The 16,573-nt window shown below is 42.4% G+C and overlaps 1 protein-coding gene across 3 annotated transcripts in view; it reads left to right on the top strand.

Moving 5' to 3' along the window:
• BCAR3 (BCAR3 adaptor protein, NSP family member) overlaps positions 1-15,997 on the top strand; it is a 153,637-nt gene extending 137,640 nt beyond the window's left edge. For all 3 annotated transcript variants that reach the window (XM_070786078.1, XM_070786077.1, XM_019957033.2), the window contains 5 exons: positions 1,193-1,308; positions 5,962-6,133; positions 8,694-8,805; positions 11,783-11,995; positions 14,870-15,997. In XM_070786078.1, coding sequence (XP_070642179.1) covers positions 1,193-1,308; positions 5,962-6,133; positions 8,694-8,805; positions 11,783-11,995; positions 14,870-15,048 — 792 coding nt within the window. In that variant the 3' untranslated portion in view covers positions 15,049-15,997. The remainder of the gene's footprint in view (positions 1-1,192; positions 1,309-5,961; positions 6,134-8,693; positions 8,806-11,782; positions 11,996-14,869) is intronic.
• The last annotated feature ends 576 nt before the right edge of the window (positions 15,998-16,573 follow it).

Below are 16,573 nucleotides of genomic sequence, written 5' to 3' on the forward strand. Positions count from 1 at the left end.
TGGTGCCTTTGCTCAACTACAGAAGTTAAAGGTCAAGGTTAATATCAGCTAAACTGCCAGATGTTTTTGGTGGACTGTTATGAAGACACCTGGACTGTTCATATGCTCAGGATAATTATCGTGGAGAACAACTCCACAGGAACGAGGAAAGGAATTGTCCTGTGTCTGCCACATGTCCAGGGATGGTTTGACCCATTATATCTGCTAGTTGGACCTCCCCTGGTGTTTTAGCAGTCAAGAATCTGCCTGCAATGCAGAAGCCACAGGAGATGTGGGTTCAATGGGAAAATCCCCTGGAGGAGGGCATGGCAACCCACTCCAGGATTCTTTCCTGGAGAATCCCATGGACAGCCTGGCAGGCTCCAGTCCATAGGGTTGCAGTCGGACACAATTGAAGCGACTTAGCACACACACACATCTGCTCATTGCACTGTTAGTATCAACATATCAGTGCTCTGTGAGTGTCACCAGCCCCGTTTTAGAGATGCCCTGACTCAGCTGTAGCATTTGGAAGTAATGTAATAACTATAAGTGGTTAACTAATACCTGATTCCAATAAGCTGTGATCACACACTGGAACTGAGATGGGGAGTGCTGACTGGGACAAACAAACCAGATTTTCTTTAAGGAAGACCTCTCAGGGGGAGAAGTGGGTGTGTTTGAGACCTCAGGTTTCACATAGCCGTACATGTTTCTAATAGTTTCCAGATGTACAGTGCGTTTACTGAGCCCAGGAGAGGCGTGATTACGGGTAGTAGGAGCCAGCCCTGCTGTTAAGCGAGAACATAAACGGCAGAGCCTGCAGCAGAGTGGCACTTGGACGCAGCTCCACTTTTCCACTGCCGGGGATCAGTCTGCTCCGTGCGCACATAGCCCTGCTGTTGGCGGCAAATCTAGCAGCAGGATCCAGCCATGTTAGACACAAGCTCGAAGAACCACACTGTTCTCTGGCTGGGCAGAAACACCAAATCTGCAGACCAATCTAGGTATTTTCCTGCCAGGTTTTACATTCCAGTATATGTATCAAAAGCCTCCAAATAGTGTATTAAGACTGTATTTTCAGATGCTGCTGCTCAAAAAGAAGTGCCACAAGTCAAGTGCATCCACAGTGTCCCGGTTTAGTGTATTTCTTTCCATGTTCGCAGCAAGCCCACTTCCTGGTCCAGTTCATTTCAACCTGTGTTCTTGACAGGTCGCGAGGATACTTGAAGTCTCGGAAGAGATGAGGAAGAACATGGGCGTGAACTCAGGGCTGGAGCTCATCACCTTGCCTTATGGTCACCAACTGCGCCTGGACATCATTGAAAGGTGAGTAGTGCTGCTCTGTACTTATGGTCCTTTCAACTCCATAGGCTGTCAGAGCTACAGTTTTCAGAGCTGGGAGACGCCAGGTACCCTCTGGCCCAGGGCCACCTCACTCGAGGAAGTGTGGCCCCTGAAGGCCTTTCCCAGAAGCCGTGACCAGAGAATTCCTGGAGAAGCTCAGGTGGCAAAGAGGAAGTCAGGGAACAGATAGCACGTTCGCAACTCTGCTCCATGGGCAGATGGAGAAGCCGGCAGAGGCTCAGCCCTAGAGCACAGGTCACCACCACCCCTGCTGGCCTGGGGTGGGGGCAGTGCTGCGGCAGATGGAGCGGGGGTGCCACGCCACTTCCCTCCAGCCTGAGCTGCAGCCCCTCTGTCTGCTTTAGGAATCAAGTGGGGGTTTGTGGGGGAAGTTGGGAAGAATAGGGTCTGAACGGTGTTTTCTTTGAAGTGTGGACAAATGGGGGATCAGAGGGCAAGAGATGAGGTGCTCAGGCCCGACCTCTAAAGCATCACTGCCCTCTTCTCGTGGAAAGCCAGGGCCCTGGCTGGCCATTAAAACCCACTCACATCAGATATTTAGAAACTAGAAAGGTAGAAGTAGCAAGGCACGTTTTTAAGCAGCACTAGACTAGAATCTCACGTTACCATAGAAGTTGGCCTTTTTGATACACATGAAAAGATAGTTGTTTTGGGTAAGACTGCTTTGTTATCTGAAGTTTTCTGTTTTTCCAACCAGCTTCCTGGTTGCCACAGCACTCGTGTGGTCTTTAGTGGGCAGCCAGGGCCCTGGCTTCTCCTGAGGAGAGGCGAGTGATGCTTCAGAAGCCGGAGCCCTAGCACCATCATCCCCTGCCCATGGTTTTCTGTGATGTTCTGGGTCACAGCGCTGTCCAGTACAACACTGATGGCAGAAATCTCCTGACAGCATCCACTGGCCGCTGGTGACCCCTGAGCACCTGAAATGTGGCAACTGAAGGATGAAATTTATTTTTACTCTTCAGCATTTTAAGTATAAATATAGCCACATGTGGTCTGTGGACAGTGCAGTCCTAGACTACCACTAGCCCCTAGAAAGTAAACACTATATTTCAAATGGCCTGGGAGAGTTGGTAGCAGCTGCTTTCAAGGTTACCCAACTATGAAGCAAATAAAATGGCTCCAGTGCCTCTGTTGCTGTGGTTTCACTGCCACAGGTGCCTCCCGTAGGAAACACCCAGCACCGAATGGAAGACTTCTGGGAGGCAGGAGGGCAGGACGCGAGCCTGCTGCCTTTGTTCAGGCATGCCTGTCAGCTTATTGTTCAGTGTCTTTGGGCAATGGTAGGTCTGACTTCTGAATTCCCCTACTTTCCCTGCTCACTCTTCTAGATGCCAGCCCTGCTCTCCAAGGCATCCTCTCCCTCCCCATGCCCCAGGGCCTGGCTTCTCATTTCCACTCGCCTGCCGTCCCTCCTGGTCTGGGTCCGTGGTCATTATTTCAGCAGAGACCAGCTGTGCTGCCGTGCATCCCTGTTTCTCCTGTGATACTTTTCAGACTGAAAGCTCCCCAGCTGCAGGCCTTGTTTATTTATTTATGGCGGAGCTGGGTCTTCGATGCCGTGCAGGCTTTCTCTAGTTGTGGCGAGCGGAGGCTGTTCTTCATTGCAGTGTGCGGGCTTCTCAATGCAGTGGCTTCTCTTGTTGCCGAGCACGGGCTCTAGAGCACAGGCTCAATAGCTGTGGCCCATGGGCTTTGTTGCTCTGGAACGTGTGGGATCCTCCCAGACCAGGGATCAAACTCATGATCCCTGCATTGGCAGGTGGATTCTTTACCACTGAGCCACCAGGGAAGCCCTGCAGGCCTTATTTTATCAGTTTCATGAGCTGTGTTGGGCATGCTTTATGGGTGCCCAGGCTGAGGTCAGCAGGCTTGTGGCTTCTCTCTGGGCTATTTTCTGACTTCCACTCTTGTCTACATCCATTTCCTCTTCCTCCTGATTGCCGCCTGCCTGGGGTCTGGCTCCTTGCTTTGTTCGCCATCCAGAGCTGACCTGTAGGATCTACCTGCTAGGGCCTGGGGAGTGGTTCTCTCCATTACAATGTATCTACTAAATTAAGGTTACAGCAGTCCTGCAGGATCAGGTGACAGCCTTGTGTTTGAGAGTCTAATGTAAACCACCCTCCATTTTAAACTTCAGTTCAGTCACCACCCATTCCAAGGCTAGTGAGTGGGATGTCCTTCTGAAATGTTTTGTGCCTCCTACCCACCTCAGGAGCTTCTGCTACACAATTGCCTTGCTGAGCTGTTTTTCCCAAGGCGGTGTGTGCAGGAGGTTTGAGGCAAATGTTGTTCGAATGAATGGATATAATTACCCAATTAACTGTTGATATAAAGCCAGTTCTTAAATAGAGAACCTGTCTTTTATTAAGGGCCTTAAAACATAGGAAAAAACATTGACTAAAGAATCAATTACGGCAACATAGGAAGTTAGTTTACTATTAAACAGCTAAAATGTGCATCTCAACCTTAACACTTTGCAAATGGGTAACAAAACTCTTCAATAAGTTTAACATAATAAAAATATACTTTAAGTCTATTTTTTTTTTTCAACAAAGCTAAATCTTTATTAGGATCATTTGAGAATCTGGCTTCAGCGTGGTTTAAACATTAACACATGACATGCACATTACAGACTTGAAGAGGTATTGGTCATACCTTGTCCTGACAGTAACATTTCAGACCCCTTTTATAGTCTGAAATTTCATTTTCTCTCATCTTCTTTGACCTCTCTATACAGATGCTCCCTCTGGGCTTCTGTTTCACCACAAACTCCTCATGTAACCTCTCCCTGCCTAGCCCCTCCTCAATCTCCTTTGCTTGCTGCTACCATCTTCCTTCTGCATGTTTTTTATTTTATTTTTTTTTTTAATAACATAAACCTTTATTACATTCTTAGTGGATGTGATAATAAAATAATAACATATTTCACATAGTACTTCAGAGTTACAGTTATTTGATTTTTTTTTCTAATTTTATTTTTAAACTTTACATAATTGTATTAGTTTTGCCAAATATCAAAATGAATCCGCCACAGGTATACATGTGTTTAAGTCTATTTTAAAGATCCATTAATTAAGAAAGACAGGAAATTAGCAAAAGAAGATAAAGGGAAGAGATATAGGCAAAAGGGACCAACATACAGAGGGAGAAATGTGCACACAGATACCAGGGTAGTAACAACTGCTATTTGCTAGGTACTGCTGAGCCAGGCACTTTAATTATCTTTACGCGCACACACAGTCTTTCTCACAACAGCCCTTGTTCCCATTTTAGAGTGGAGCAGTGGAGCCTAAGGTCACGCTTTGAGCAACCACCTTGCACACCCACATGTGCAAATGCTCAGAGACAGCAGAGCCTGTTACTGATTTAAAAATCATTGGAGAAACTGGTAGTGCTAGCCACTAGATGAATCACTCCTCTCTTTGCTTTAGAAGAGTGAGGAGGAGGCCAGCACAGGAAGCGTGGAATATCATCCTTAGCTGTGAACTTCTAGGAAAAGGTGGCCCCAGAGTTTCAGAGGCAAGTCATATCGTAGCGACCGTAGCTGTGAATTAGTGCTTCACCTTCAGCACTCGTACCAGTGCCTGGAGAGAAATTTACCCAAGGCCACTCTGGTGGCTCAGCTGGTAAAGAATCCGCCTGCAATGCAGAAGACCTGAGTTTGATCCCTGGGTTGGGAAGATTCCCTGGAGAAGGGAACAGCTACCCACTCCAGTATTCTGGCCTGGAGAATTCCATGGACTGTATAGTCCATAGGTTCGCAAAGAGTCAGACATGACTGAGCAACTTTCACTTTCACTCTGGCCCAAGGTAGGGAATGCTCATTCCTGGGCCACAGAGGGAGGGAGAGGCAGGTTTACAGACTGCTGCCACCAGGGAGGAGACCTCTCTGTGACCCCATTCATATCCATCCCATTGTCTGTACAGAAAAGACCACTCTGCTTCGTCTTCTGGGTCTGCGCAGTTGACCCGTGGCATTCAGGATGAGAAAAGGGAGGATTGTTGGTAGATACAAGATTTCTTTCTATGAGGGTCTGACCTTACAGAGAAATCCTGCCAGCTCACTATTGAGTCTTTGTCCACATTCCCACTCACTTTCTGGCCCCTTGACCCAAGCCACTTTATTCTTAGCTCATCCCTTGTTCTCACATCCATGTTGTCTTCCTGGATCTAGCATATTATCTCATCTTTCTGTCCCTTCCATTCCCCAGTCCAGGGGGCTTAGGGACTTCCCAAAGGATTCCTCAGTGTGTTGGGGACCTGGCATCTCTGTGGACCTGTCATGGTGAGAGGGACAAGGAGCCACGTGCACTTCTGAGCAGCTTCAGCACAGGAAGGCCCCTTCATGCCCCTTGCTCCAGGGCTGAACATGCCATGTCCTGGGGTTTCTGTCCTTTTTGATTCTCCACAGGACGCCCACTGAGGCCCTTCTGCAGTCACTCTGATGGGGGTGGTCTGTCTTTGCAATCAGCAACCAAACTGTGTGAGCTGCCAGTGTGTCTCAGGAAGACAGTGGCAAATGGTGCACAGCCAGTCCTTTCCTTGGCCAGTTTGGTTTCATTTCCTCCTGGTCCTATTAGCCCTGGGCCTGATCGCTCATCTCCTTCCTTTCAGACACAACACGATGGCCATCGGCATCGCAGTGGACATTCTGGGCTGCACGGGCAGTCTGGAGGACAGAGCAGCCACCCTCAATAAGATCATCCAGGTGGCAGTGGAGCTGAAAGACTCCATGGGGGACCTCTATTCTTTCTCAGCCATCATGAAGGCCTTGGAAATGCCACAGGTAAATTTCAACTTGCTTTATGCAGCCCTGTGGGCCTGTGTGTACTTAATGCTCTGCAAAGTGGTCTTCAAGTCCATGCCTGGCAAACCACAGGTGACTTTGGTCAATGCAAAAGGTAAATCGTGTCTTAGTGAAAGCTGCTTTGATTAGGGGGCAAACAAGAGCAGCGTTGCAAGTTTCTGGCTCTGTTTTTAAAGACAGCAGATAATCGCTGACTGCCTACACTTTCTCTGTGATGTACAATAAGGGTCATCCTCAAGAACAACAGATGTTCCTGAAGAACCGGTTAGGGTGATTAAGTCTGGCTCAAGTGTGTTGTGTAAGAAAGACTGCTTCCATCTGGGTCACTGGGCAGGCGGGCTGTTTGGGGTTATGACTGGGAAACCAAGACATTTGGGGAGCTGATCTCTGAGGATCCCTAGAGTGGTTTATCTCAAAGTATGTTCCTCAGGTCACCTAAAACAGACTCCTGTTAAAAGACTCAGCTTCCTGACTCATTTGCCATACAACCCCCTAAAGCAGAGTTTCTGAAATCAGGCACTTTGAATTTATCTGCTTTGACAGTCTGTTTTTAGAATGAGGTTTGAAACTGAAAATTTGTTTTTGAAGCCAAGTGGACCTCATAGAGGTAGATGCTCAGTGACTTTGAGTATGAGATCACAGTCCCACAAACCCAGTCTGCAAGAGTAATACCAAAGCCACCGCTCATTTAGCTTGGCTATTTTGCAACCAGCCACAGATTCTCTGAAATCCTGCATGTTAAGAACATAATTTCCTTATATGAAACCAAGGTCACCTTTCAAACAAGAAGCTGAAATGCTTCATGCTTTCACCAGGAAATTTTGAGAAGGGTCAATTCCAATTATAATATTCTAAGAACTTTCAAATTTCTTTAGATGCACTGAAATTATTTGGGTCAATATTTGAAATAAGCAAGTTCAGCTGTATTTTCATGATATACTGACTTCTACTATACTAACAGGAGTTATCATTTTTCATTTGGCTGTTTCTAATTTACATTATGTTTATTTCCTCTTATCCAAAACTGCCTATAATTCTGAGAACTAATAGGTTAGCTATTCGTATAGCTTCCCAGCCCAGAGCTTCCTCTGAGAGTAGTGAAGGGGAATTTGTGACATTAATATGGTTGCTGTCCATGACATCAAACTCAGCAATTAGGGACTTATCCCAAAGCACATAAACATGCCTTTATAGGTGGTCCCCCCATCCCACGGCAGCATCATATTCTTCCTATCTGCAACACTTCAGCAGTGAGGGGTCAGAGTCCTCCAGAGTGCTCAGGGCTCTGTTTGGGGTAGGGAGTGGCAGACCTAGGAAAAACCAGAGACAAGAGTCATGTCATTTCTGTGTATCATCTAAACCTGACCCTGGACTACAGCCATTTGTGCTGCCTTCTGTTCTCAGTTTCTGGTATCAAGAGAGCGCATCCAGGAGATGGGCCAAGACAAGGGCTCCTTTCAGAAGGTGGATGCTTCAGGGCAGGGAAGAAGAAGGGGGCATGAGAAGAAATGGTGGCATCATGGGTGGCCAGAGGAAGATAAGCCACATCCTCCCCTTCCCAGCAGACCTGCTGGTGGTGATCCTTTCTCACCCTCCTCTTGGAATACACAGGGAGTTTGAGGCCAAGGAAATGAATCTCTGCCATTTAGCTGTGAAACTTGACTAAGTTATCTAATCTCTTGTCTTCTGATCTGTAAAATGAAGTCAAAATACTGCCTCATAGAGCACTGTGAGGATTAAATGAAATTCCTCAAATACCTGACAGAATTGGCCCTCATTCCCTAAATATTAGTTCCCTTCCCCCCCTTCCTTGTTTCATGTAGAAGATATCAGACACAGGCTTGCTGGTTTTAGGGTGTGAATGGGGGACTATTAGGATAGTCAGAGTCAGTGGCATATGTTGGTCTGGACTAAACGATTCCAAAGAAATGAGCAGTGGCATCACATGGCCTAGGCAATTTTCCATGTTTCAGACTTTACTACTTAAAAGTAACATTAAAATGCTTAAAATCACAATTCTACATCCTTACATCAGTATAAACTCTGGAGGACAGTTGGCAATGCCTATCAAGATTTTATTTCTTGACCCAGTAGTTCTACTTCTGGAAATTTATCCTCCAGATATTCTCTTGTGCACATCTGCAAAATCTTTGAGATAATTCTATAACAGGAAAATATGTTTAAAGCTCTTATGTATAGGAAATTAGCTAAACTATGGTTTATGCATAAATGGACCACTTGAGATAAAACAAGACTGTTGTATGCTGTTCTATATGTACTTATGTGAAATAACTTCCAAACAAGGAACAGGAAAATATGTGTATAGTATGATATGCATTTATTTTAAAAAGTGTGTGTCTCTAATGGGTCATGAGAGCAACATGGAGCAGGGAGTGGGTAGGGATTAGCTTTTCTCTATACTCTTTCAACTGCTTTGAGTTTTTATCATGTCCATCTGTCATTCATTTCAAAACTTAAGCACCAAGGTAATTTTTAAAAGAGCCTTTTTCCAAAGCTATAACAGTTTTCTTTCTTCCAGATCACACGGTTAGAAAAAACGTGGACTGCCCTGCGGCACCAGTACACACAAACCGCCATCCTCTATGAGAAACAGCTGAAGCCTTTCAGCAAAGTCCTGCATGAAGGCAGAGGTGAGCACTGGGTCAGGGCAGGCGGCCTGCGGGCTGCTTGGCAGTGTCATTATCTGTTCTGGTTTGAGCAAAGCTTTTAGCAGGGCGTGTTATAAAGGCTCCAAGTTATCTGCAGGATTGTCAATGAGTCAGTCAGGATTGTCAGTCAAGCCTGTATCAGATGACAAGAGTTGCTTGTAGGTATTCGGTTGCTAAAACAAGACATAGGGTACCAGTCACCTCGTTTTGAGCTTAACTTTGTAAACAGAGGTACAATTTACATATTAGCTTCAGGTGTACAACATAATGGTTCAATATTTGATTGTTGCAAAATGATCACAATAAGACCGGTTAATATCTATCACCATACATGGGTGCAAAAATTTTTTTTTCTTCTGATGAGAACTTTCAAGATTCACTTTGCTAGCTACTTTCAAATATGCAGTACAGTATTCACTATAGTCACCACGCTGTATAGCATATCTCCAGGAGTTACTTTATAACTGGAAATCTGTACCTTCTGATCCCTTCAACCATTTCACTTCTCCCCTTGTCTCAGGTGACCACCAATCTGTCCTCTATATCCATGAGCTCAAGGGGTGTTTCTGTTTTTCTTAGACTCTACATGTAAGTGAGTTCACATGCTATTTATCTTTTTCTGTCTGACATATTTCACTTAGCATAATACCCTCAAGTTTGTGTTGTCACAAATGGCAGGATTTCTTTTTAATGGCTGAATAATATTCCATTGTATGTATACACACATATGCATCTTTTAAAATTTAAGTTATAGTTGATTTATGATGTGTAAATCTAGTGTACAGCAAAATTATTCAGTTATATATTTAATATTTTTCATCGTAGATTATTGCAAGATATTGATTATAGTTCCCTATGCTATACAAAAGGACCTTGTTGTGTAAATAAGTTCATTTGTATCATTTTTTAGATTCCATACATAAGTGATATCGTGAGATATCTATCTGTCTGACTCACTTCACTCAGCATGATAATTAATCTCTAGGTCCATCCATGTGTTGCTGCAAATGGCATTGTCATTTTTTTCTGGCTGAGTAGTATTCCATTGTGTACATACATATACCACATCTTTCTTTATCCACTCATCTGTTGAGTGACATTTAGGTTGCTTCCATATCTTGGCTATTGTAAATAGTGCTGCTATGAACACTGAGGTACAGGCATCTTTTCAAATTAAGGGTTTTCTCCAGATACATGCCCATGAGTGGGATTGTTGGATCATATAGCAACTCTGTTTTCAGTTTTTTAAGAATCTCCATGCTGTTCTCCATAGTAGCTGCACTAATTTACATTCTCTCCAACAGTATAGGAGGGTGCCCTTTTCTCAACACTGTCTCCAGCATTTATTATTTGACTTTTTGATGATGGCCATTCTGACCACTGTGAAGTGATACCTCATTGTAGTTTTGATTCGCATTTCTCTGATAATTAGCAATGTTGAGCATCTGTTGTGTATTGAGCATCATGTATCTGTTGGCCATCTGCCTATTTTTTCAGGGGGCTATGTTTTTTTTGCTAGTTGTATGAACTGTTTGTATATTTTCAAAATTAAGCCCTTGTTGGTCACATTGTTTGCAAATATTTTCTCCCATCTGTTGGTTGTCGTTTCATTTTGTTTATGGTTTCCTTTGCAAAAACATGTTTAATGAGATCCCCTTTATTTTTACTACCTTGGGAGACTGATTTAAGGTAACATTGCTATGATTTATGCCAGAGAATGTTTTGCCTATATTCTCGTGTCAGAGCTTTATGGTATTGTGTCTTACATGAGTTTATTTTTGTGTATGGTGTGAACAGAAGTGGTGAATTGGCATCCTTTTATTCCGGTTCTCAGATGGAAAGTTTTTAGCTTTATGGGCTTGTTATATGTGGCCTCATTATGTTGTTGTACATTCCCTCTATATCCACTTTGTTGGGAGTTTTTTTTTTTTAACCATAAATGGATGTCAGATCTTGTCAAATGATTTTTATGCATCTATTATTTTTCTTTCATCTTATTAACACAGTATGTCATATTGATTTGTGAATATTGAGCCATCCTTGTTTCCCTGGAATAAATCCCACTTAATCAATCCATATGATCCTTTTAATGTATTGTTGAATTCAATTTGCAAATACTGGCCTATAATTTTCTTTTCTTGTGGCATTATAAAGGTTACAGTCCTATAGGATCCATGGGCATAAGCCCCTTTGGCCCTCAGAGCTAGGCAATGTGTAGTGTTCTAGAGGTAGCTGGACAAAGGTATAAGCTCTTTTCTAGGATATATCAGTGAGCTGGAGCAAGGCAGAGACAGCACACAAGGACTGCATCATCTATCAGCTTCCATTTGCTGAGGGCCTCCTAAGCCCTAGCTATATGCCAAAGCAGAAGCCTGTCTTTCAGGCTAAAACTTTAATATTGGCAAATGAGCCTAATTTGCATAATATCTAGGCACCTCTCAATTGGCTGCCTCTGTACTGAGCCCTGGATCAGGTGAGTTCAAGCTTGTAAGCCCTTTAAGACCTGTTTCTCAGACAATTATAGCCTTGGGGTCTTACAGACAGGTACAGTGTTTGAGTTTCAAAGTTAGATGTTTTGGGGGTTTGTATCTCAGGTGCTGGTCTTAAAAGTTGCAGTGGTACACGTGGGGTTCAAGCCCTTTGCTCCTCAGGTTGAAGCTCCAGGTTTTGAGTTCCCTCCTGACTGTGGATCACTGCCCCAGGAGAGGGTTTATAGTGTGACTGTCTCCCAGCCCCTCTTACCTGCTTTGATGTGGGTCTTCTCTTATTTGCACAATGCAGTCTTTAGGATTTTTCCCAGAGGAAGTTGTTCCATACTTAGCCATAGATTCACTGTGTCCACAGAAGGCGGTAAGCCCAGGACTCTCCTACATTGCCATCTTCAACTGGAACTCTCTGCATTTAACTTGGGGAAAAAAAACATGATATGGAGAACTTTACCCCTGCCCCTGTTTTTCAGAGTCCACATGTGTTCCCCCAAACAATGTATCGGTCCCACTGCTGATGCCTCTTGTGACCTTAATGGAACGTGAGGCTGTCACTTTTGAAGGAACTGACATGTGGGAAAAAAACGATGAAAGCTGTGAGATTATGCTGAACCATCTGGCAACGGCCCGACTCATGGCGGAAGCTGCAGACAGCTACCGGATGAATGCTGAGAAGATCCTGGCCGGTAAGAGCTGGTTTTGGTTAAGCTGCTCTCTGCACAGTAATTGGAATGAAGGAATGAAAAGAGCATCAATGCTCTCAATTAGAAAAAGACCAAATAGGAAAGATTAAGACCTGGGAATTCCATTTCTTGTATTACTTATTCTTAATTCCTGACTTAAGGATCCTTCTCTCTTCTTTTGTGTCAGTGTTATAAAGAAAATAGAGAAAGGATCAAGAAAGAATTTGTCAGTTTGTTTACCATTAGTACCACTAATAATAATAATTAGAAAACATGATGGGCCCACATGAGGAGTTAGGGTTCTATTGGACTTATCTATATTCTTGTTTCTTCCCAGACACACTGGGACATGAGCTCCTCTGCTCTTGGCATCAGAGGGTCTACCATAAGCCAAGCCTCTGAGATTGAGAGAGCTTGGAGAATAGCAACACAAGTACACTGATCCAAACTTGGGTTTGGATTAGTGTAACGTGTGTCTTCAGGAGTGGCCAGCTAGGCTAAACAAAGAGGGGGACAGAGGTGGGAAGGCCTTCCATGTAGGACTGTGGCTGAGGAAGAGCCAGTGAAGGGTTTTAAATATAAGAAGATGTTATCACATGATTAGGTTTGTTTTCAGTCTGGCATCTTTGTGCAGGAAGGCTGGAGGGCTGAAGCTTGTAGGCAAAAAGACCACTTAGGAAGCGAGTACAAGAATAAGGGCCTTGTCTCTTCACCACTGTATAATTTTTAAAACTCTTCAAGGACCTACAGTTTGATCCAGAAGGTTAAGAAATATATGGGGCAGGAGAGGCCTAGTATTTTGACCTGAAACAGAATTTGGGACTAAACAACTTGCACTATGTCTGCTCTAGGTATAAGCAATACATACCTGTTTCTTTTCCTCAGAAAGTTCAGCAGGGTTGGCAGTATAGGACTCAGATGCTAATTATAGGAGCTTCCCTGGTGGCTCAAACAATAAAAGCATATATAATTCAAGTCAGTAGATATTATTAGAATGCCTGCTTATACAAAACCAGTAAGTATATTACATTAGATGTTCCCTAAGCCAATGTATCAGGGTGGATTTTGAGAAAAGTATGTTTTAAGCTGTTTTACAGCAAATCACCTTAAAGGTATTTGATACTTCTCAGCTGATCCTGCTACAGGTTTTCACAGCAAGTTCTTATTGCTGGAATTAACTGTGAACCCAGTAAGGGCAGAAATTTGCTCACCGACATATCCCAGTACCCTGCCCAGGATAGGGGCTCAAAGCAGATTAACTCAATGAATGGAAGTTGTCATCTGGCCTCTAGCTGGTTATCTGCCAAAGATATTTTGGCATCACATGAAGAATGAAATAGGCTTCTGTTACCCTTTCCACCACCAAGAGACTATGATTTAGATGCTGGGACTATATTTAATGACAGAGCCAACTACTCCAGCAGTAATCAAGGATGAGAAACATCTGCCTGTATGACTCGAGCTAGAGGTTTCCCCTGCTCTAACAGAGCTGACTGAGAGCATCCTTGGCCATAAGTAGAACAGATCTCTTACACAGAAAAGAGAGTTAAGAAATGGGCCCAAACATATGATTGTTAACTGTTTCTTGACAAAGGTGGCAAGGTAATTCACTGGATAAAGTAGTCTTTCAACAAATGGTGCTAGAACTATTGAATGTCATGCAAAAAAAAACCCTTCAATTTTACCTCATAGAATATACAAGCTAAACTGTAAAGCTTCTATGAGAAAACATAGAAAGTCCTTGTGTCTGGCAAAATTTCTTAAGCCATAAAAAGCATGAACTATAAAACACTGATAAATCAAAATTTTACATTTTGCTCTTTGAAAGACATTATTAAGGAAGCAAAAAGGCACACCACAGACCAGAAGAAAGTATTTGGCAAACATACATCTGATAAAGGACTTATTATCTAGAATATAAAGAATTCTTACAACTGAATGAGAAGAAAAGATTTGAATAGACACTATACCAGAGAGGATATACAATGACAAATATCTATATGGAAAAATGTTCAAAGCATTAGTTATTACAGAAATATAAGATTAAACCACGGTGAGATGCCAGCACCACTATCTAGAATGACAATAGAGTTCACAACTGGACTCTTCATTATGTTACTGATGAGAATATAAGACGTATAGACATTTTGGAAAAGAGTTTGACAGTTTCTTTAAACATATATTTACCATATGAGCCAGTACTTCCACTTCCAAAGATATGAAAACACATGTCCATGCTAAGACTTAATCACAGATGTTCACATTATTCATAACAGCCAGAAACTGGAGACAATCGAAATGTCTTACCACTCAGTAAACAAAATGCAGTATATCCATATAACTGCATACTACTCAGCAATAAAAAGGAATTATTAACAGGCAACAATATGGAATAATATCAAATTTCTAGAAAAGGCAAAATAGCAATGGAAAGCAGATTAATGGTGTGGGGTAGGTTCAGGGATTGACTGAGAAGAGGTACTAGAGATTTTCTAGGGTTCTAAAGTGGTGTGATGTTTATACAACTCTATAAACTGTACAGCTAAAAAAAGGGTGAATCATGCCAAGTAAATTATAAAGCTTTAAAAAAAAATACTTGAACACTCCTGCACTACTACAACCCATGGTGGCTTGTGCGCACAAATTTTATTCTGTCATAGTGACTTAGTTATTCTTTCTCTGAAGTTGCTCAGATCCTTGGGGGTGGGGGATGGTCTCCCCTTCCTTATATAGAAAGATCCTATATTTTTCCTTGAGGGCATTTTTTAAGTTCTGAGAGATGTTCATTTTGATCTTACTTTAAACAAGCAAGTTTTCAGTCTATTTTCAACACTGTTTCAAGCAGAACTGAAGTTTTTTTGGTTTTGTTTTTATTAGGTTTTCAACCAGATGAAGAAATGAGTGAAGTCTTCAAGACTGAATTCCAAATGAGATTGCTTTGGGGCAGCAAAGGTGCACAAGTCAATCAGACAGAGAGATACGAAAAATTCAATCAGATTTTAACTGCCCTCTCACGTAAATTGGAACCTCCTCCTGTAAAGCAGATGGAGTTTTGATAACTCTCCAGAGAAGCTTAGGATATAATTTCAAGCTTATCTACTTTCTCCTCAGAGAAAGCTTATCATTTGATAAAAGTAATAATGTGCAAAACTGACAATATACAGCTTTTAGTATCCACAGGATATTAAACATGTAAATTGCACAGAGCACACTTATTTATGAATTGTTTAAAATTACTACTGATTTTAAAATAAATGGTAATTTATTAAGGTAACTGTTGCTAATGTTGATCAACAAATTTAAGTGAAGACCCAGCTATATTGGCTGGTTGCTTTCTATTACTGAGGTATATGACCATTTCAGTTTTAATTCCATGTCAGATAAGTGTAAATAGAAGAGTTTAAAAGCATGAAACTGAAGATATCAGTTGTATGATATTCTCTAACTAAATATGAAAAATGTAAATAGTCATATGAAAATATATCTTTTTGTGAAACAACTGTATCCAGTCTCTTTCATACTAAACAAACAATTCATTGTAGTACAATAATTCTACCTCCTAACTCCTTGGGGCACCCTGTTCCCTTGCCACCACATCCTGATAGTAAACCAAAATCAAGAGAGTGGTATAGAAAATTTAAGGTATCTGGCTTAGGGGACAGGGTAAAATAGTGCTATAGGTGGAGCTGACCCCAGAATACCTACAAGTTCCAACAGACGCTCTGGTGCTTGCTGGCAGCTGGACTTCAGTCAAGTTAGCCCTCAAATCCCATGTGCAGCACAGCGGCTGGTATGCAGTGGGCACCAGATGCTAGTGTGCTTCACCACATTATTTCACAATAAAGTAGCTTTTCCTCTAGCTGATAAGTATGAGTTTTCTAGGTTTTTTGACTTCCCAAAGGGGATACTTTCTAGTTTAACAGTTATCTGTCTCAATTTTTTTCTATTGTAGAATTTGAATACAAGTCTTTAAAGTATCAATAATAAACTTCTATCACTCTGCCACCAAGTGTCACTTAGCGATCTGCTTTTTCTTCCTGTCTTCTAAATAATATGGGGATCACACAAAATAGTTTTATATCCCACTTTTCTCCAAGAAGTTGTGAAAATTTCTCCAGGGTGGCCTTTGAAAAAAAGGATTGGTTCCAGAGGTTACACTATAATTTAACCATCACTCTATTATCGGTAATCTTAAGTATGTCCACCAGAACTAAGTACAAAGCTCTCATGTGGTCTATTTAATGGAAATATTAGTTTCAAATCCTGGACTCTGTATTCTCATTAATACAGCCTAGAATCATGAAGCCCTTCTTCCAGTTTTTAAAAGCCATCTTTTTTTTTTTTTTTTTTCCTGAAAACACCAAAGCACACTTATACTTCTGGTGGTATGGGGGTTCAGATGCTCTTAGAAATCCCTCTAACTAAATTTTCATAAACATACCTTTTAATGCACTGTTAAGCTTCCCTTGTGGCTCAGCTGGTAAAGAATCCGCCTGCAATGTGGGAGACACAGGTTCAATCCCTGGGCTGGGAAGATCTCCTGGAGAAGGGAAAGGCTACCCACTCCATTATTCTGGCCAG

This window comes from Bos indicus, chromosome 3, assembly GCF_029378745.1.
Source record: "Bos indicus isolate NIAB-ARS_2022 breed Sahiwal x Tharparkar chromosome 3, NIAB-ARS_B.indTharparkar_mat_pri_1.0, whole genome shotgun sequence".
Lineage (NCBI taxonomy): Eukaryota > Metazoa > Chordata > Mammalia > Artiodactyla > Bovidae > Bos > Bos indicus.